Genomic DNA, 20,000 nt, shown 5'->3' with positions numbered 1-20,000 from the left:
ACTCTCCACCACCCCGGCACCCTCATGCCCCAGTACCAAGGGAAAGGGCCGCATCTCCATACCCCTGCCTGCCCCATGCAGGTATGCCCAGTCTGTGTGGCACACCCCACTGGCTGCTATCTGCCCACCACACAAAAAATACAGTGTCCATTTAGAGTTACACAGATGACTGTGGTTGTATCTATGTGAAGGCACTGTAAGGAATTGCATCAGAGGCCAGATCAGAAGACGGGAGTCTGTTAGTGGATCAAGGTATTAAATTAAAAAGGCATACTGAGCAGTGAAGGGCAGGGCTGGTGGTTACCCTTGACAGAGGCCTACCTTGACGCGTACTTCGTGTGCTTTGGGTGGCGCTACCTCCACCTCCTCGACGATCAGGGCTTCACCCGCTTTCCAGGCCACCGCCGCTCTACACCGGATCACCTGGGTATCGGTGCGCATATTATCGGTGGTTAGAACGTTTGCTTTGTTGTTATAACACAGACAGATGTGCGGTAATAGAAATAATACCTTTCCCTCGGTGTCCATGTCGTAGGATATAGCTGCTCGCTCTCAAAAATAAATGTACAAAAGAAATTAGGCTTTTTGGCTATTTTTTTTTTTTTTTCATAGGTGAAAATCTGTCTCGCTCAAGTTTAGCAATGCAGTTTATTCGAAATGCAATTCGTTATGCAATATACAGAATAGGCTACGTCATCTATTATATTAGTTTTATAGCTTCATTTTGCATTGTAATGAGAATGACCTTTCGTCTTGGGATCATTGCATTAACCGTATGCCTATACAAAATGATTGACCTGCAGTCTGAACGTCAAGGGTCCCTTAGTTCACCACAATATATGAAAAGAGACAACATGGTAGCAATATGCAATAGGCTAGGCTAAGTTAAAGTATGAACACAGCATGTAGCCCACTGCAGGAAAGGTTCAGCCACTGACTAGTAACAATGAAATAGATTTTGACTGATTTGCCTTCACACTTCAAAGAACTTCAAATGAACTCGGAGGAGACAACTCTGCAGGTTGGACATTGCAGTCTTCTTCTGTCGATATTTTATTCTGACGGGCGTCTTCAGAATAAAGCTCACAGCACCCTCTTGTGGATAAGTGGGCAATGAGGAAATAAGGATACCCTAAATCATAGATTCTCAAAGTGCGGCCCGGGGGCCAATGGCGGCCCGCGGAAACATTTCTGGCGGCCCGCGATAACATCTGATAACATCTGTAAAACTGTACAACTGTACTGTGTGCTTTGAAAATTGGCCGTCAGGTTTTATCAGCATAGGTTTAAGGCCTATGCTGATAAGAAGCAAGGCACACTGAGACTGTTTGTTCTCAATAAGTTTGTACTTGAAATGGACTGCAACCAGAACTGTTATATCCCAAATTTGTGAACCCCAGTGATTGTGTGTGCATTGCAATTTTTTCACAAGTTTTGCCAGGTTTAGCCTCAGTTATGAATTAAAATGTGTTTAATGCAATACATTTAAACTGTGGAGATGCAACCTGGTCATTAAAATGATTAAAAAATGATTTTTTTCCAGGTTCTTTTTTTTTCTTTTTCTCCCCCCACCCCTTTGGTGGCCCTCATTTCAATTTTGGGTTCCTGAATTGGCCCTCACCAATCAAAACTTTGAGAACCCCTGCCCTAAATGTTTCAATGTTAGGGCCTAAGACAGTGATGCCAGGGTTACGGCTGTTACGGCCGCGGTCCTGACCCGGCCCGACTGTATGTCACATCCGGCCCGCGGGTGATAAGGGGAGAAAATATTTTTTATTTTATTTTATTTAATTTTCGGTGGAATCCGTCAGTTGGTCTGTTGCTCGCCTCAGCTGCAGCAGCGTGCTGACGGTAGACTAGTCGCTATCGAAATGTTATCAAACTCGTTACAAAGTATTTTGATAGTGTTCGTGCTTTTCAAAGTCAACCGGCGTTATGTTAGACGCAGCTCTCCAAGCGCAATGCAGCCCACTTCCCCTGTCTAAAATCTCAGCCTGTTAATCGAGTATGGACAAGTAGGCTACGCAAACTTGCCTTCCGGACTCAGGCATGAGTTTGACAATCGATTCACGTTTTTTGCTGAACTGGAAAAGGACTTTGCGCTTTTTTGCTCTCCATTCACGATTGACGCTTCCGAGGTCCCAGAGGCGATCCAAATGGAACTGATAAAACTGCAGTGTTGCACCGTCGAAGGATTAGCCTATTATGTATCTGTTGCACTCGAATCATTTGATCAATCCTTGCCACCACAGTACCCAATGCTCACGGCCTTTGCAGGTCAAATACTTGTGTAGATGTATGTTTGGGACAACATATTTATGTGAGCAGGCCTTTTCCGTGATGAATATGAATAAATCAAAAGTGCGAAATCGCCCGACGCACGGACATCTGAATGATGTTATGCAGGCTAAATAGCCACTGCCCAGAAACTGTCCCCCGATATGGACAAGCTGGTGAAAGTTAAAAGGTGTCTTTTTGTTTTACTAATTCCTACTGGATATACAATCACATGGACTATTGTTGGACTACTTTATTCTGGCGCTTACTTTCTGTGACTCGTTTAGGCCTACTTGGCCAGGCCTTCTTTTAATTGGCCTAATTATGCATTGACGTGTTTTCATGTGCAAGCCTTCAATAAATATAATAAAAGTAACACTTGTGTTATTTATAGGAAATGTGTTTTGTTGGCACCTAGTCTATTTTGTTGCATTTCTAATTTATAAATGTAGGCTACTTGCATGGATAGGAAAACGTTTTTAGAGGGTAACTGTCTCCTGCTTTAGGTTATGTAATTGTAGGGCTCATTGTGAGGCTATTTTGGTGCCAATGGAATTTCTTTTTGATGTGTAGGCCTTCATTAATAATTTCAAATAGCCTACCTATCCATGTGTTTGGCATTTTCAGTCCGAAAGTGTAATCCGGCCCCCGAGGTCTCACTTGAAAAAAATCTGGCCCCCTGTCCAATTTCACCGTGGCATCCCTGGCCTAAGATGTAAAACAAGGGAAGAGCAAGCCACCCCCAATCCTGTGAACAGGAGAGCGGAATGCTGAAAGGCTATTCTCAAGTTAATTACACCACAACTTTTTGATTTTACAAGAATACACCCACAGCTATGAAATATTTAAAAGTGTTAAAATAAATTACTATGGTTCTGGAAAATAGCGGTAGGGGATGTTTCATGGGATTTCTTCGCCAAAAGTATCCTCTCCCAGATGCTCAGATTGATAACAAATAGTGCTCTTTGCACATAGCAAAAGTCCCTGATATTTCCAAGCAAAAGTCCCTGATATTTCCAATCAGTGGCAATTGACAAACCAGTTTTTGTTTAACTTTGTGACTAACTGCAATGTAACATAAAATTAAAATGTAAATATTGTAAAATGAACCTACAGTGTAGACTAAAGGGACAGCAAAATTACTTACTATGAAAAGTCCAAGTAGTTATTCAGCTGGAGGAGCTGTCAATCCATGGTCTACATTCTCAACATATAAACGTTTGTGGAACAAATCATGGTGATTGGGTTTGACATGAGCTAAAATTCAACCCTTTCAATTTGGATGTTAGTTAACACAGTAAATGTAGGCAGGCAGTATAAAACTTCTGGCATTGCACAAAACAAATGGGAAGTAGTAGGAAGGTGTTGTTTACAGTTCCTAGTGCCATCTCCCATCGCCCACAGTCACACAGACGTGGGTATGTGTGTTAGTTATCCCCACAGACATACACACACACACCACACAGACAGACAGACAGACAGACAGACAGACACACAGACACACACACACACGGCATACTGTTAGAGGGCAAGAGTACACCAACTAAAATGTGTCAATAATGAAGGCTGAGGCTGCTTCAGTTTTGTTATCTGAATCATCTTAAATTGGAGCATCAAGATTCTTACAGAAAATAAAAAAATAACCTAAACAATTAACAAAATTCATAGAGAGAACCAATGCCTTACATGTTACTGAATGTTAGCATTATTTTGACATAAAACAATTCCAAATACATGTATGTAAAGTGTGTGTGTGTATGTGTGTGTGTTGTAAAGATTCAGTCCCAAGCGTGATACACTTGTGTTTAGGTAAAAGTGGAACCCCCTGCATGTCTGTTGGCGTGTGCAAATTCAGGTGTTCTCCCCGTGTGCAGTCCGTATGTGGTCGTTCATGTGCGTCCCGCGCGTGAAGCGCTTCTCGCACACCGGGCATTCCCACGGGCGCTCGCCTGTGTGCGTGCGCAGGTGAGCTGTGAGTTGGCTTTTCTGTACGAAGCGGCGGCCGCACTGGTCACAGCAAAAGGGCCGCTCTCCAGTGTGAGTGCGCATGTGCAACACCAGCAGGGACTTGGACCGCAGCGTCTTCGAGCACATGACGCACGTGACCTGGTCCTTCTCCAGAGAGTTGGCCGAGTCCCCCTCCACCGCCGGAACCTCCTCGGGGTGCTCCTTCCTGAGGTGCCCCGTCAGGTACTCCGACCGGTTGAAGGACAAGCCGCAGACGTGGCACTTGAACGGCTTGGCGCCGCTGTGGATCAGCATGTGCCGAGTCAGGTGGTACTTCTGCACGAAGCCCTTGCCGCACTCGGCGCAGGTGTGCGGCTTCTTGCCGGCGTGACGCAGCAGGTGGCGCTTCAGGTAGGCCAGGTGCGTGAACTGTTGGCCGCACTCGTTGCACATGTGGTCCTTCTTGCCCGTGTGCTCCATCTGGTGGATGCGCAGGTTGGTGGAGTTGACAAAGCGCTTGCCGCACTCCTCGCACTTAAATGGCTTCTCGCCCGTGTGGGTGAGCTTGTGTCTGTTCATAGCCGCTCGGCACTTCACCAGCAGGCCGCAGGTCTCGCAGGTTAAAGGCCCCGTCCCCTCACGTGGCTTCCTCGGTTTCTTGGGTGCATTCGGGTCCTTTTCTTTTCTCGATTTACCGTTTGCCTTGCTGGAACGTCTTTTCTTTCGTTTTGATGGCGCCTCCGATTCGCTACTCTGTTCTTCACAATTCTCCTCGTTTTCTGTGCGCATTTTGTTCCTTCGCCTCCGTTTCACTGATTTGTCCTTTTCGGGTTCGCTCTCCTCCCCACCCTCGGACTCTTCTTTGTCGTCCAGGACTCGTTTTCTCCAGCCACGCGTACGCCTTGTGGCAGCATCCTGCTCCAATTCACTGGTCTGCTTCTTCTTACTTGGCTTTTTCAAGCGTCCTTTCTGTGATTTCTGACGTTTTGTTGATGCCGTTTGGTTTGATTCATACTCATCCTCCCTGTCGCTCTCCTCTCCATCACTGTCCTGTTTCTTGTCTTCCTCCTCTCCATCATTCTCTCCATCACTCTCTTCCTCTCTGGTTTGTTTCTTCCTCTGTTTTGGTGCCTTTCTGCTGCTGGTCTTTCTTCTACCCCTCCCCTTTTTCACTGGTTCCTCATTTCTGTCTACATCGTCATTCTCCGATTGGGCGAGCTCCTCTCCATCACGTCCGTCTCCACCATCCTGGTCGTCTGATTGGTCACTCTCTTTGCTGGCCTGCTTCGCCACCTGATAACGAGAGCTCCCCTTAGGCACCTGTGGCTGCCTTCTATTACTTCTTCTACACCCAGCTCTAGAGCCTCGGGGACTAGCCCGGCGTCGAGGCACAGGTTCCTCTTCTCCCTCGCTGCCCAAACTCACAGCTCTCTGCTCATCTTCCTCCTCTGACAGCGGCTCTCTCCTTCTCCTCCCGCGACTGTGCTGGCCTGCACCCCGTGCTCTACGCTTTGCCGTTTTCTTCAGCTTCCTGTAACTGCTTCGGCCAGACTCTACTTCTGAATTTTCACTGAGCTCCTCACTGCATATCGGAGGTATGCCTTGAGTCAGAGGAGCTGAAGACAGAAAACAGATGACAAGAGTCAAAAACCGACAACAAAGGTGATGAAAGGAAAGAAAAGCATACGCAAAGAAATATGGTGTCAATCTAGGCCTTTGCTGAAAGCAGCTCACAACATAGACTTGATCTGATTAACGTTCATCTGTTGTAACTGATTCATGATGCATGCATCATATAGCCTACTACTATTTCCAATGTTAGGAATGTAAGGAACTTAAATTCTTTAAACCAAATGTAGATCCCAGGTTGCCTTCTACAAGTTAGCGTCGTCATAGTCTAACAAAAAGACCATTTTGACAATGGCATGACTGAATTTATACACTTCCTGCCTTAACCAGAGTTAACCAGAGCCGTTTACCCTTATTAGACATTCTCTGAGTTAACGTAACTGATACTAGTAGCTTACATGGAGCTGCAGTCAACATCCTCAATCGTCGAACCAATCGACATTTTAGTATGACGCATTAATCAGTTAGGCTACATGTCAAACAACAGCCATGTAAGTTTAAATGACACATGTTGTGAGCTGCATTCAGCTGAAAAAAGCTTACTATCTAGCGACGTCGCCTGACACCCGTATATAATTATCATCATATGATCATTATCGCATCCAGATAATACAGTCCAGTGACTTACAAAATCTCTGCATCATTGTCTCCAGTTCGAATGTTCTTGTCAACAAACCACTCTCTTCCCACTGGGAAGCCAGTTTGCTTCTTCGTCTACTACTGATGTCAGCTAGCGTTCGATTCTCTCGGGCGGCCCCAAGAGGCCGGACGATGACATGATGGTAGGCCTGACGAATATGAAGTCAAAACAAGGCCAAAAAGATGTTGTGCCCGTGAAAAGATATTCACAAGTGCAATAGAGTTTTGCAGCTGTATAAAACATGTGTGCTTGTGTACGGAAATTTTGTACTTGTAGAAATATTTTGTGCATGTGCGAAAAAAAATAGTCTTCGAGGATATAATTTGCACAAGTGTAGAACTGTTTTGTAGCTGTGGAATTAATTTGTCTGTGTGCAAAAAAATGATGTACCTGCAGAAATAATTTGTCCACAGGGGTTTAGTTTGAAGGTGGGAACTTATGTCTTTTCACATTAGGCAATTATACAGAGCCAAATAGAGCCTATTCTTTTTTCTTCCTTAACATCTCTCCACATCTCTTTGTAGCCTTCTGTGATTCAGGCACTTTTGAAAGCATGCAGTAAAATGAGGATTCTTCAGAAATCATATGGATATAGCTTTTAATTATCAACAAAGTTAAACAAAACACACCAGCAAACAGGGATACAGGGAAATCAGTGTGTAGACAATCGCCATCTTGGCGTTACGACCTGTCCCCATACATTTCTATGGAGGATTCTTTAAGTGCCATGTCTCCTTGTTTATAAATTCTCTGGTATAACTCTCTGGAAACAATTCAAGGGTTTGAAGGGTTTAACACCAGTCACAACAGCTAACAAGATCTGACAGCACATTTTCATAAAAAGGAAATTCTGTGGATATGATCCAAAGTTCCAAACCAATACTGCATTTAAAATCATTAAGATGCTATGGATGTTATAAAGCTACCAGCACCAAACACAATCATCAAAGCATTCATCAAAGCATGTGTTCAGAAGAAAGCCTTTCTCAGTACATTTCTTGTGTACATTTGTGTGTGTGTGTGTGTGTGTGTGTGTGTGTGTGTGTGTGTGTGTGTTGCCCCAAGCTGTAGAATCAGTTTGCCCCTGTCTGTTCGAGTGTGTAGTGTATCTGTGTTGCCCTGAGGTATTGAATCACATTATGTCTGTGCATGTGTGTTGCCAAGAAATGTAGAGTTTTCGTCTTTTTTGTTGTAAAAGTTTGTCCTAGTGTATGTGTATATGTGCACTGCCTTGAGTTGCAGAATCAGAGTTTTTCCCCATGTATATTCCGCCTGTGTTGGTCCATGTACGTCCGGCGGGTAAAGGACTTGAGGCAGAGTGGGCACACCCAAGGCTTCTCGCCTGTGTGCGTGCGCTGGTGCGCATTGAGCTGGCTCCTCTGAGCGAAGCGTCGCTCACACATGAGACATTTGTACGGCCTCTCGCCCGTGTGGACGCGCATGTGCACCAGCAGCTGCGACGGCCCTGGCGCCACCTTGCCACACAGCTCGCACGTAATCCCACCCCGGGCCTTTCCGGCACTTTCCTCCGCCGCCGCTGCCGCCTCCTCCACCACCTCCTCGCCCGGGTGCTCCTTGCGCACGTGCGCCGCCAGGGTCTGGCTCCGGCCGAAGGCCTCCCCGCACGCGCTGCACCTGAGGAGCTTGTGCGTGCGCTCGTGCCGCTCCAGGTGGTACTTCTGCACGAAGCCCTTGCCGCACACGACGCAGGTGTGCGGCCGCTCGCTGGTGTGGCGCAGCAGGTGGCGCTTCAGGTAGGCCAGGTGCGTGAACTGCATACCGCACTCATTGCACATGTAGTCCTTGGTGCCGGCGTGCACCGTCTGGTGGATGCGCAGGTTGGTGGCGTTGACGAAGCGCTTGCCGCACTCCTCGCACTCAAACGGCTTCTCGCCCGTGTGCTTGAGCTGGTGCCGCGCCATGGTGGCCCTGTTTTCACACAGGGCGCCGCACGTTTCACAGATGAAAGGTCCCATCCTTTCACGCTGCCTCCCCCCTTTCTTGGCCAGTCCCCCTTCCTCATCGCCGGCCTGTCTCTTCCTGCTGTGCTTCAGTCCGGTCAACTTGCCGGGCGTACGTCTCTTCCTGGGACGCGCGTCCTCTTCTGATGCGCTGTCGTCCGTCACGGCAACGCTAACATCCTTAACACACGCCCTCTTCCGCTGGCTGCACCTCAATGGCGCCTCTGTGTCTGACATGTGATGTTCTTCCCCGGCGCTTTCCTGATCGTCGACCCGCATTCTGTCGCAGACTTGTTTCCGCTTGGTCACTACATCCCGCTGTGATTCCGCTCTGCCACTCTTCTCCTCTGCATCACTCTTTTCTTTCTCGTCTTCCTTCTCCCCATCACTCTCCCCTCCATCACTTCTCTCCTCTTTGACCCTTGACCTGTTGCAGACATCTTGCTCTGAGTCTTCTTTATCGTTCTTCTCGGCATCACTCTTCTCCTCTTCCTCTCCTCCATAACTTTGGTCCTCTCGGACTCTTGTTGTGTTCTGGACTTGTCTATTCTGTGAACGTTTGCATTTGGTTGCAACATCTTCCTCTTCCTCCTCTCCATCACTCTCTTGTTTCTTGTCTTCCTCCTCTCCATCACTCTCTCCATCACTTTCCTCCTCCCTGGTTTGTTTCTTCCTCCCTCTCTTCTGTTCAGGCTCCTCCCTCCTGCTGGTCTTTCTCCAGCCCCACTTTCTTTTCATTAACTCGTTCCTCCTGCCTGCATCATCATTCTTTGATTGGTTGAGATCTCCATCACTTCCTTGTCCATCGTTAATGGCATCATCTGCCTCCTTGCTCTCTGATTGGTCACCCTCTTTGCTGGACTGCTTTACCAGCGAGTGGTGGGAGTCTATGCATTTATACTTAGTAGCCATAGACACACCAGTGCAAGTTGAATTCCGGTGTGCGACCAGTCTGTGCACTTTGTCTTTTTCATCTTCTCCATCTGCGTCACCTGAACCCTTCACACTCTGCTCCTCCTCCTCCTCCTCCTCCTCCTTTATCTCCGTCCTGTGCCTTCCTCTCCATCTGAAGCCACACTGCCCCTCTTCCTTGGCTTTGCCCTTCCACGTTGCCATGGAAGCGGCCCGAGGGAGATGAGACTCTTCCTCTTCCTCCTTTATCTCCATCTTGTGCCTTCCTCTCCATCTGAAGCCACTCTGCCCCTCTTCCCTGGCTTTGCCCTTCCATATTGCCACGGGAGCGGCCCGAGGGGGATGAGACTCTTCCTCTGACTCCTCACTGCTGGACCAGCCAGCGGCCTGAGCCCTGAGAGGGGCTGCAGAGAAAGAGAGGGAAAGACAGAGTTGGGGTGAGGGACGACACCTCAAACACACAACAGGAGAAGCATCTGAGCTTACAGTTTCATATGAACTGATCTGGGAGAAGAGAGAAAGAGAGGGAAAGACAGAGTTGGGGTGAGGGATGACAGCAGGATAAGCATCTGAGCCATTATAAACTGATCAGAGAGAAGAGAGAAAGGGAGATGGATGAAACAGCAAGAGAGTGAAAGAGGCGGTGAAATGTTCCCAATATATCCAGAAGGTGGCATTGTTGCCTAATAATTTGATGTGTAGTTGACATGCCTTATGGCCACGATGTCTTACGCTGGAGTAACAACGAAGCCTAATGAAGATATAGGCTATAGCCTAATGAAGACTATATGAGGCAACAGGCAACTATTAGCCTACCATCAGTATTGGCAACGGCCAGGTTGAAGCATACAGGTCTAACTGTGTTGTTATTAGGCTTGGCTCAATCTTCCAACAATTATAAAACTTGGTAGATATCAAACTCATATTCAGAATTGATAGTAAAAATAGTCGCTTTAAACCTAAAGCCATTGTACTGAACAGAGTAGGCCTAGGAACAAAAGGAAGAGTAAAATTAAACCATTATGAAAAGCTCACATAAGTCTTAAAAAATGTCTAGGCTTCAAAACCATTCATTCATAAGAGCATTAGCACAGGTTATCATGTCAAAGGTGATCTTGAGACGTTTTGTATGCACTTCGTTGACATCAACAGCTCCGTGCACAAGGCCTAGATACGCTGTATCACAACAGTTCACAACAGTTATTCATTCTAGACGTCCTCTTTTGCCCGGACATGTCCTCTTTTTGAAACCTAAAAAAGTGTCCGGGCGGAATTTGAAAGTCGTCCGGGATTTTGTTTATTCTAGCCTCAAACGTGTTTACAGCGAATTTGCATTGCTCTCTCTTTCATTCATGTTTCATTCATGGATAGCCTATATATCTATGTTCGCTTTGCATTGAGTGGAAAGTGTAGGGTGTTGAGCCTGACCTATAGCTACCGTCATTGGTCGATATAATCTCAAACATTTAATTGGTCAGTCAGTCACCTCAATAGCGCAAACTTCCTTGTTTAGTGTAAGTTCACTGACGAATTAAAACGTAAATTTCCATGTTTTTGTCTCGGTCGATATCAACATGAAGCTGAGTGCCTGACCTGCAAAGCAGGCACTTATATGTCGCAAATAAAGGTGCCAACGACCGACCTACAGGTAGGCTACACAATATTCAGCAAAGCATCGAACGGCAGCGAGGGGTGAGAGCTCATCAGCTAAAGTGACAGAGTTTTTCGACCTTAACATTACGTCTCCAAAAACATTTTGATGGCACATCAACTCATAACCATAGACTGTAAAAAATATAACATGACGAACACTTCTGCCATTGTATGAGCGGCTTTCTCTGGACGATTGCCGACCTAGCAACTTTCTAGCTTTGGGTAGGAAACTGCACTTAGGTTATCCCTTTAAACTGCCTTAAAGGGATAGCCTGCACACAGCAGATGTCAATAATCCTCTATCTAGGCTACTGTAGCCTATATGCAGGTGAATTAAATATGTTGGCATAACATAAGGGATAGATGTAGGCCTATTTCTTTACAAAAAAATATCTAATAATAATGGGTTGGAAAGAGGTAGGCCTAATAATAGACATGATTGAATAGATATAAGAAAATAGACAACATATCCACATCAGTCATCAACACAACTGTTTTCACAGGTCAGGATTATAAACTCTAAAACAGATTGTTCAAAATTAGATTCAGTTTGTAGATTCAGAAACACCTTGGATCAAATTTAGAGATATGCAACATTAAAGATGGGTTGCCATCCAAATATCTTGCGCGTATAGAGCTCGCTTTTATTGTAATTATTGTTTTTGCACATTGAAAACTTTCAAGTGTTCAAAATAGTCTTTTGAGGCAGTGTTTTTCTGTTAGCGTTGGGCCGGCCAATCAAGCTCATTATCATACATAGTCACCATGTATGATATGGTCATACATGGTGCCCCCCCCCCCCCCCCACTGAAGTGTCCTCTTTTTCCCAAACCCAAATCTGGTCACCCTATTCATTACACACTGATTGCACGCACGAACTGTCTAACTGTAGCCTATGCCTATGCGACACAGAATAAGGGGTGGGTGACAGGCAGGTGCTGCGACCGTTTGGCAAGAAGGTATCGTTATAAATATATCTCTCAACTACCACACAACCGGCATGTTTAATACACATCTGTACACGTATCTCGTCAACTTACAAAACCTTTGCATTGCCGTAGTACTCAGAAATAGAAGAAAATCCTTCGTCTTCTTCGCTTCATATTCTTCACAAATCAGCTGTAGCGCATTACTGCCGCCTAGTGGGCTGAAGTATGAAACAAAGATTTTTGGAGAATATGAGGGGTTTGGATACTATTTTGTTGTTTTGTAACGTTGACTTTTTAATCAACGTGATCACTTTGGGGTGGTGGTAGCATAGGCTACTAGGTTAAGGAGCTAGGCTAGCATGCAGGAGCCAGAAAAGTTGTGGGTTCAAATATGCCCTTGAGCAAGGAACTTAACCCCGAGTTGCTCTGGTGACAATGGCCCCTGTAACATAATTGACATAGGGTATGTAAGTTACTGAAAAGTAAATTAATTAACGTAAATCAATAAATCAATTCCCAGAAACACAAGATGGGGATTTGTGGGCCAAACACACGCACACAGAAAGAAAGATCAGATCCTTGAGTTTATTGTTGTTATTGAGTGTCTTGTTTAGGTCTTCAACTTTTGATGTGGTTGAATAATGCATGTGGTTGTAAATATAACCCCTGTATTTTGTGACAATTCCTTGTAAGAAATTCTATTATGAGGTTTTCTCGAATACAAGGCTCGAAGTTCCCTCTCTCACTCTCTCTTTCTCTCTTTCTCTCTCCCTCTTGTAGTTGTGCGTCATAACTGTGACTGTCACTACATAAAAATAAAAAGCCCACAACCAGAGGACTAAAAATAGACAGAGAAAGGAGGCGGAGAGAAAGGGCTGAAAACCCTGCCACTGACTCAGAGTGATGAACGGGAAATGAGAGAGAGAGGGAAAGAAAAGGTGAGAGAGAGAGAGAGAGTCTGTGCATGCTCCTGTGTGTCTGTCTGTGTGTCTGTGTGTGTGTGTGTGTGTGTGTGTGGCTGTGCATGCTGCTGTGTGTCCCCCCGACTAGACAAAGATACAAAATAGCTGGCACATGCTGTGAATGTGTGTGTGTGTGTGGTGGTGATGGTGGTTGTGTGTGTGTGTGTGTGTGTGTGTGTGTGTGAGTGAGTGAGCAAGTGTGTGTGTGTGTGTGTGTGTGTGTGTGTGTGTTCTAGCTGGAATACGAAAGAGTATAATTGTTTTGGCTGTAAGGCCAGGTGTGACATTTATCCCATTTGAGACTGAGTGATGAAGTCTTGGTATTCTAACTCATGTTGTTTTTTGTTGTTGTTGTTCTTTGAAGCGCCATTCAATGCTGATGTTTTCTGTCTGAGAAAGACCTGCTTGATCCCCACCTTCATGAGGTGTAGTACTGGTGCAAAACTTTAATTTCTTTCACACATCTTTAGCCCAGATTCCTCAACAGCTCGTAAACACTACAGCATTCACACACTTGTCATGATCTGTCTTCCATGGCAAAACCACATTTTCCTCCCTATTATTATTCCACCATTGAAGTCTATGGCAGTGTAACGGAGGCGAACTGAGCTAGCGTGCTAGTTGCCCGTCTAAATCCTCACAGCCCTAACCTTAAGAGCACTTCTAACCGCTGAGTTGGAAGCGTGGGCTTTTAGTTCAGTGGTTAGAGCGTTCGACTCCCATGCCGGTGAGTGTTGAGGTGTGCGGGTTCGAGGGCCGTGAGCGGCGGACGAATTACGACCTCGGTTACAGCAGCCCATAGAACCGTCTGGTGAAAAGTTCTGAAATTTGGATCACTTATTGGGGACAGTGCCATGATTCATAGCACCAAGTTTTATGTCGGCACCTCGAATGCTCTAGTGCCACCAACAGGCCAAAGTTGGACGTGCGTTCACACAAATTTTGACCTGTGTGCTCGATCTTATCGTAAATTGAAAAATGTCAACGTAATTGATTCGGCCGCCATAGTGGATTTAATCAAAAACACTAAAAAGTTTTCACAGGTCACAAATTTCACCTGATCTTCACCAAAATTGGCATAGACCAGTGGTTCTCAAAGTGTGGGGCGGGCCCCACTAGTGGGGAATAGAGACATGACAGGTGGGGCGCGAGGAACAGGAGGAAATTTGTTCTTTTTTGCCTATCTTTAATAATGACTTTCTTTTTTGACAAGGAAGATCATAGATTCAAAACAATATAGCCTCACACAAACATAAGAGTCATAAACAGACCAACATATGAATTAAAATAACATCTGATCCAGCGGACTGAGAAATTTCATGTGGAACCAAGATGTGAAAAAAGTATTTTAACATTACTATTTTGCCGGGTTGATGTGGTCAGGCAAGGCTTGAAAATTCCCCACCTTTAAAGTGGGGAATGACAGAAAACAGTTTGAGAACCACTGCCATAGACCATCTTCATACCATGGACATTCAAATTCACCTTGTATGCATCTTTACATCCTCTGCCTCGTCTCTGATGTGGGGAACTAATTGCCCCATGGCCCCCGACATTGTAGTCTGTACAACTCCGCCTTCGTTAAGCATGGTGCTCCATAGGCTATGAGTCTAAAGGTGTTTGCACACTGCCCCAATAAACACCAACCAACTCCAACAAATGCCAACCTACTCCAACAAACACCATCCAACTCCAACAAACACCATCCAACTCCAACAACAACATCCAACTCCAACAAACACCAAACTACTGCAACAACACCGACCAACTTCAACAATACCAACCACCTCCAACAAACACCATCCAACTCCAACAAACACCAACCTACTGCAACAACACCGACCAACTCCAACAATACCAACCACCTCCAACAAACACCATCCAACTTCAACAAACACCAACCTACTGCAACAACACCGACCAACTCCAACAAACACCAAACTACTGCAACAACACCGACCAACTCCAACAAACACCAACCACCAACACCATCCAACTCCAACAAACACCTACTGCAACAAACACCAACCTACAGCGCCAGCTGTGTTGTAGTAGCTTTTCGTGCACCTGCTTACTACTCAGGCATGGGGTTAACTGTTAATTTCGGACATGCTAAATGTTATAGTGTAATAAAATACCTAATGGACATGTTAAAAGGTTTAAAGTTTGGGTTTTGCCAGAAGGGCCCTTTAAGACGAGTAGAAATCAGATAAAACTCTGAATGCATTCGTGGATGTTTTCAGCTCAAGTTTGACTCTCACTGATGCAACTCTAAATGGAGGGTGAGATCAGGATAAAGGTGGAGGATGGAGTGAGAGAACACAACAGAGAAAGAGGAGAGAAGGAACATTTCCAGAGTGTGTGTCATGACCCCTTCACTCACAGCTGAGGTGTGTGTGTGCGTGTGTGTGTGTGTGTGTGTGTGTGTGTGTGTGTGTGTCTGTGTCCTGAGTCACCCTCTTTGTGTGTTTGTCATTCACACAACATATGGTAGTTACAGTATACAGACAGCAGGTCTGCAGTGTCTGGGTGTGCGCTCATGAGTACACTGATAATTCTATGCACATCGTGTTTCAAAAGTTGTGTGGTGTTGATAGCATGATAAATCTCATGGACCATCATAAAACGTATAACTTACTCTAATAATGTGTATGTGTCTGTGTGTGTGTATGCGTGTGTGTGTGTGTGTGTGTGTGTGTATGTGCACATGCGTGGCTATGCACATGCGATTCAACACATTTAAGGGTCATTCTCAACACATAAGAAGCCGAGGAGGCATCAGACCATGCTGGATGCCTGACTCACACACACACACACACAGACACACACAGACACACACACACACACACACACAGGGGGGTCTGTTGCTCTTTGAGGAATGTGTCAGTGGCCCCGAGTGTTGAGGGGGTGTGTGGTCATCTGTCTGATCAGCCGCCTGTGTGTGTGTGTGCATGTTCCCCCACGACCTCCTGGACTGAATTGATGACAGTACCCATGGCTTTTGGCTCTTTTCATGCAGTGAAGTATGTTTGCTTCTCTTCGATTGTGTTTGTAAATGAGTGATTATGTGGGCAAGTACACAGGCAGATTGTGTGCATCACACAGGACAGTATGACCAGAATCATATTACTGTAACAACAACACTGAATCAATACATCTCAATCATACAAATACACACACACACACACACACAATGTTCCACTCCACTTTGTTTGTGCATGAACTTCTGTTACCCAAACGTTGTCCTGCCCCCCGTGTTCTGCCTGCATTACTCACCATAAAACATTACACAGACAAACACAAACACACACACACACACACACACACACACACACACACACACACACACACACACACACACTCTATTACTACTACTACTACTATTACTATTACTACTATACTCACCATAAAACATTATACACAGTTTGCATGCACATGTAAGATTCTTCACTGGTCCATGTCAGTAAACACCACACAGGTATCATACATAGGATACTCTGGTGAAACTTAAAGGTGCACTCTTAAAGGTGCATTCACTCACGCAGCGATTGTACGTGATTTCAAGCCCATAACATTTTTGTCACATTCAACAATCTTCTCTTAACGACTGCTAGCTTCCCATTTTGTGAGTACACTGTAAAAAAAAAAACAGTTCTTAGTAGGCAACATAGGCTCTGAAAACTGGAGATAAACAAAGTGGGAGCAGCCTGTCCCCCAAAACAAAAACGAAACCATGCGTGGAGTTTCTCTGGGAATACTGAAGGGAGGGGTAAGCTACCTCTCTGGTGTGTTTTGTTTGGTCATTGTTTAAAATATAATGTACATTGTTTTGGATAAAATTGTCTGCTAAGAAATGTAAATATAAACACAAACAAATGTGACTTCCTGCACCTTTAAAGTACTCTTTAAACACTAAAATATGTGTTGTTTATAAACACTAAAATATGTGTTGTTTATAAACACTAAAATGTGTTGTTATTTTACGTTTTCAAAGAAATACAGTGATAGTGGTCATCATCATCATCATGAAGTTCAGTGATGGACCACAAATGGACACTTCTGGTAACACTAATGGAGAGTGAATCTATTCAATCAGCTGATTTGTTTTCTAAGTTATGGGAGACCTTGTCATGCTGTTTCAAGAAAATGCATATCCCTGTATGGGCATAAGAGCTGACGCTTTGTATGTGGTCTCCTCCGGTTTTTGTGACAGCCTGTCAGCGTCTCCATGTGAATAATGAAGCCTAGGCCTACTATCAATTGATCACGTTGATGAGACATGATGACAAGATAATACCTTGCGTGGGCAATTAAAGTCTGGGAACTCGATGGAGAACAAATGTTTGATTCCCTGCCATGGTAGGCATACGAGTCTGTGTGTGTGTGTGTGTGTGTGTGTGTGTGAATGGTGGGCGGGCACTGACCACAAACGCACACAGACACACTGTTGCTTCCTTCTCTAAGCAACTCTGATTCGTCCCTCTGGACGCCTTCACGACAATGACGTAGGAGAGAATCCGTCGCTGCCCACCACCGCGATGCGCGTATAAACCGTCGCCGGGATCTCGTGCAGCCACCAGTCACCGTCTCGAGCTCGTGCGCTCCAGATCTACAGTAACCGTCAGCAGAGATAGCAGACAGCAGGCACGTCCTTGCGCTCAGGCTAACTCGCTCTCGGTTTCGGTTCGGAATGGACTCTCGCTCGGGCATCCGTAGATCCAAGACGCTCAACTTTAAGAGTAAGTTTATTTCCCTCTGCATGTAGTCTATTTGCATTTGCAAAGCCTAAACTTATATGTTTATGTATTTCTTAACATTGTCAAAGTGTAAATTTAAGTTTTGAGACTGTCGTAAAAGTTGTTTACCAGCCAGCGACTGTCTTTGAAAAATACATTTAATCAGCAGCTGACCCTGTGCTGGCAATAGGAGAGTTTAACTGTGCTTTTTAATGAGTTTTACTGATTAATGAGCCACTCAAGCTCCGGAACACCGCTTCTTCCTGTACGTCTGTGCACAGTGTGGAAAGGTCATGGCAGACTTTTTACATGCTTTGTTTGTTTTGCCCCTATATATTTACATCATATTTTTTAAGCAGTTTCTGAAATATTTTCTCTTGCGTATTGTTCTTGGGAAATTGAGCGCGAGCGACTTGCAGATGCTTATAGCGCGTGAGTGATTGGAGGGGGTCATTGCACGGGGATAAAGCATGTGCAAGGAAGACAGTAGAATCGTTAATCAGACACCGAATCTCTTGAGAACATTGTGCGTCAAGGGGCGCTCCATATTTCCTCGTGCAGTGGTTGACCGGGTCAGGGGTTGTCGGAAAATCTTGCGTGGAGTGGATGAATGCGCGTGCCTTTACTTATTTATGCGCCTTGTCTCTCGGAGCCTTCTGTAATTGTCCCACGTTACCGGAGCCCATGAGAACGCTAATCAATAATACATATTCTGCTGAAACTTATCCGTCTCCGTTTACAAGCCTCTGACGTTACAAGCCTCTGACGAGTCGACCTTTTGGCCACTGGGGTTTCACGCACTCTTAGCTCGGTGCGTAAATACCGAAAGAACACTGATTGGCACGAGTCGACACGGGTAAGAGTGCAAGCCCGGTTTGCCAATTAGGTCGCGGGCCTGGCTTAGAAAAAGCTAAACACCAAACATTTGGAAGCGAGGTGTCAAATTTGTCGCCTGGATCTCAGTAATCTGCGAAAATCTCCTGCTTGCGTCATATCTGTGTCCCTCTGGAGACTTCAGCACCACGCAGAAGAACAGCTCCGTCTGCTACGAACTCGCTCCCATAACTTCACGTTCCCTGAGCTACTCTCCACCTGCTCTTTACCCAACTCCACCTCCGTTTTAAAAAAATAAAGTAAAATAAGATTTTTTTCTTTTGAAATGAAATGTATTTTTTACATAAAAAAATGAAAATGAAAATATTTTTTTTTTAATTAATTTTATAAATGTAAAAAAACTTTCCCCCCTGCCTCTCTTTCTATACCCCCCCCCCCCCCCCCCCCCCGACTTCCCCTCCCAATCTCTCTCTCTCTCTTTCTCACTCCCCTATCCCCAGGTGCTCTGACGCTGTGGCTAGTGTTGTGGTTGGTGATGTGTCGGTGTGCACCGGGGGAAGCATGTCCAAAGCTGTGTGTGTGCTACCCGTCGCCCATGACGGTCAGCTGCCAATCACAGAACTTCACATCGGTCCCCATCGGTGTTCCGTACGACTCTCAGCGCGTCTTTCTGCAGAACAACCACATCACAGAGCTCCGCGCTGACTCCTTTGGCTTTGAGACACAGGTGTGTGTGTGTGTGTGTGTGTCTGTGTGTGTGTGTGTGTGTGTGTGTGTGTGTGTGTGTGTATGGGGGAGACAGGACCTGTTTCTGTCTGTGTTGTGTGTGTAGGTTGATGTGTTTGGATGGGTGGATGGTTGAGTGGGTGAGTGTGTGTGTGTCTGTGTGTCTGTGTGTGTGTGTGTGGGGGGGGGGGGGGGGGGGGGGGGGGTAATGTGTGTGTCTATGTAGATGTGTGTATGTGTGTGGCAGTTGCTTCAATATTTTGTCCTTATCCATCCTTTAATTCTCTCTCTAATTCATTCTTTCCTCCTCTTTCTCGATCTCTCTCTATCTCTCCTCTCCCCTGATCCCTACAGGTGCTGTGGCTCTACTCCAATAATATCACGTGGATCGAGGGAGGTGCGTTCAGCTCGCTGCGCGTGCTTGAGGAGCTGGACTTGGGCGACAACCCGGGGCTGCAGCATCTGGACGGCGGCGCGTTCCGAGGCCTGGAGCGTCTGCAGAGCCTGCACATGCACCGCTGCCGACTGGCCACGCTCCCCGCTGACCTCTTCCTCAAGCTCTACAGCCTGCAGTTCCTCTACCTGCAGGAGAACCTGCTGACGCACCTGGCCGACGGCCTCTTCTCCGACCTGGTCAACTTGACCCACCTGTTCCTGCACGGCAACCGCATCCGCGTGCTGGGTGAAAACGCCTTCCGCGGCCTGGTCAACCTGGACCGGCTGCTCGTCCACGACAACAAGGTCCGGCAGGTGCATCGGCGGGCATTCCGCGACCTGGGCCGCCTGACCATCCT

The 20,000-nt window shown here is 45.9% G+C and overlaps 4 protein-coding genes across 7 annotated transcripts in view; 1 reads left to right on the top strand and 3 right to left on the bottom strand.

Moving 5' to 3' along the window:
- The window catches only part of LOC121682030 (alcohol dehydrogenase class-3-like), a 4,753-nt gene extending 3,703 nt beyond the window's left edge, over positions 1–1,050 (bottom strand). The window contains exons 1-4 of one of the 4 annotated variants that reach the window (XM_042062029.1): positions 964–1,050; positions 511–551; positions 322–423; positions 1–120 (exon numbers count right to left, since the gene is read on the bottom strand). The exon at positions 1–120 is cut by the window's left edge and continues 31 nt beyond it. In XM_042062029.1, coding sequence (XP_041917963.1) covers positions 1–120; positions 322–423; positions 511–528 — 240 coding nt within the window. In that variant the 5' untranslated portion in view covers positions 529–551; positions 964–1,050. Of the gene's footprint in view, positions 121–321; positions 424–510; positions 552–797 lie in introns of all 4 variants that reach the window. The other 3 variants (XM_042062028.1, XM_042062027.1, XM_042062026.1) reach the window with 3 other exon arrangements.
- Positions 1,051–3,304: 2,254 nt separating this feature from the next.
- Positions 3,305–6,608, bottom strand: LOC121682010 (zinc finger protein 557-like). Its single transcript, XM_042061993.1, has 2 exons — positions 6,482–6,608; positions 3,305–5,840 (listed from the first exon to the last, which is right to left on the bottom strand). Exons 1-2 carry the CDS (start codon positions 6,495–6,497, stop codon positions 4,129–4,131), a joined length of 1,728 nt encoding a protein of 575 aa, XP_041917927.1. The 5' UTR covers positions 6,498–6,608; the 3' UTR covers positions 3,305–4,128.
- Positions 6,609–7,737: 1,129 nt separating this feature from the next.
- On the bottom strand, positions 7,738–12,103 carry LOC121681477 (zinc finger protein 2 homolog). Its single transcript, XM_042061237.1, has 2 exons — positions 12,060–12,103; positions 7,738–9,770 (listed from the first exon to the last, which is right to left on the bottom strand). Exons 1-2 carry the CDS (start codon positions 12,070–12,072, stop codon positions 7,738–7,740), a joined length of 2,046 nt encoding a protein of 681 aa, XP_041917171.1. The 5' UTR covers positions 12,073–12,103.
- Positions 12,104–17,505: 5,402 nt separating this feature from the next.
- rtn4rl2b (reticulon 4 receptor-like 2b) overlaps positions 17,506–20,000 on the top strand; it is a 3,405-nt gene continuing 910 nt past the window's right edge. Inside the window, exons 1-3 of the mRNA XM_042062007.1 lie at positions 17,506–17,649; positions 18,981–19,207; positions 19,561–20,000. The exon at positions 19,561–20,000 is cut by the window's right edge and continues 910 nt beyond it. Of these exons, the coding sequence (XP_041917941.1) occupies positions 17,601–17,649; positions 18,981–19,207; positions 19,561–20,000 (716 nt within the window). The 5' untranslated portion in view covers positions 17,506–17,600. The remainder of the gene's footprint in view (positions 17,650–18,980; positions 19,208–19,560) is intronic.

This window comes from Alosa sapidissima, chromosome 14 (assembly GCF_018492685.1).
Source record: "Alosa sapidissima isolate fAloSap1 chromosome 14, fAloSap1.pri, whole genome shotgun sequence".
NCBI lineage: Eukaryota > Metazoa > Chordata > Actinopteri > Clupeiformes > Clupeidae > Alosa > Alosa sapidissima.
The sequence above is the reverse complement of the archived record's forward strand: the minus strand, read 5'-3'. Positions and strand labels throughout refer to the sequence as shown.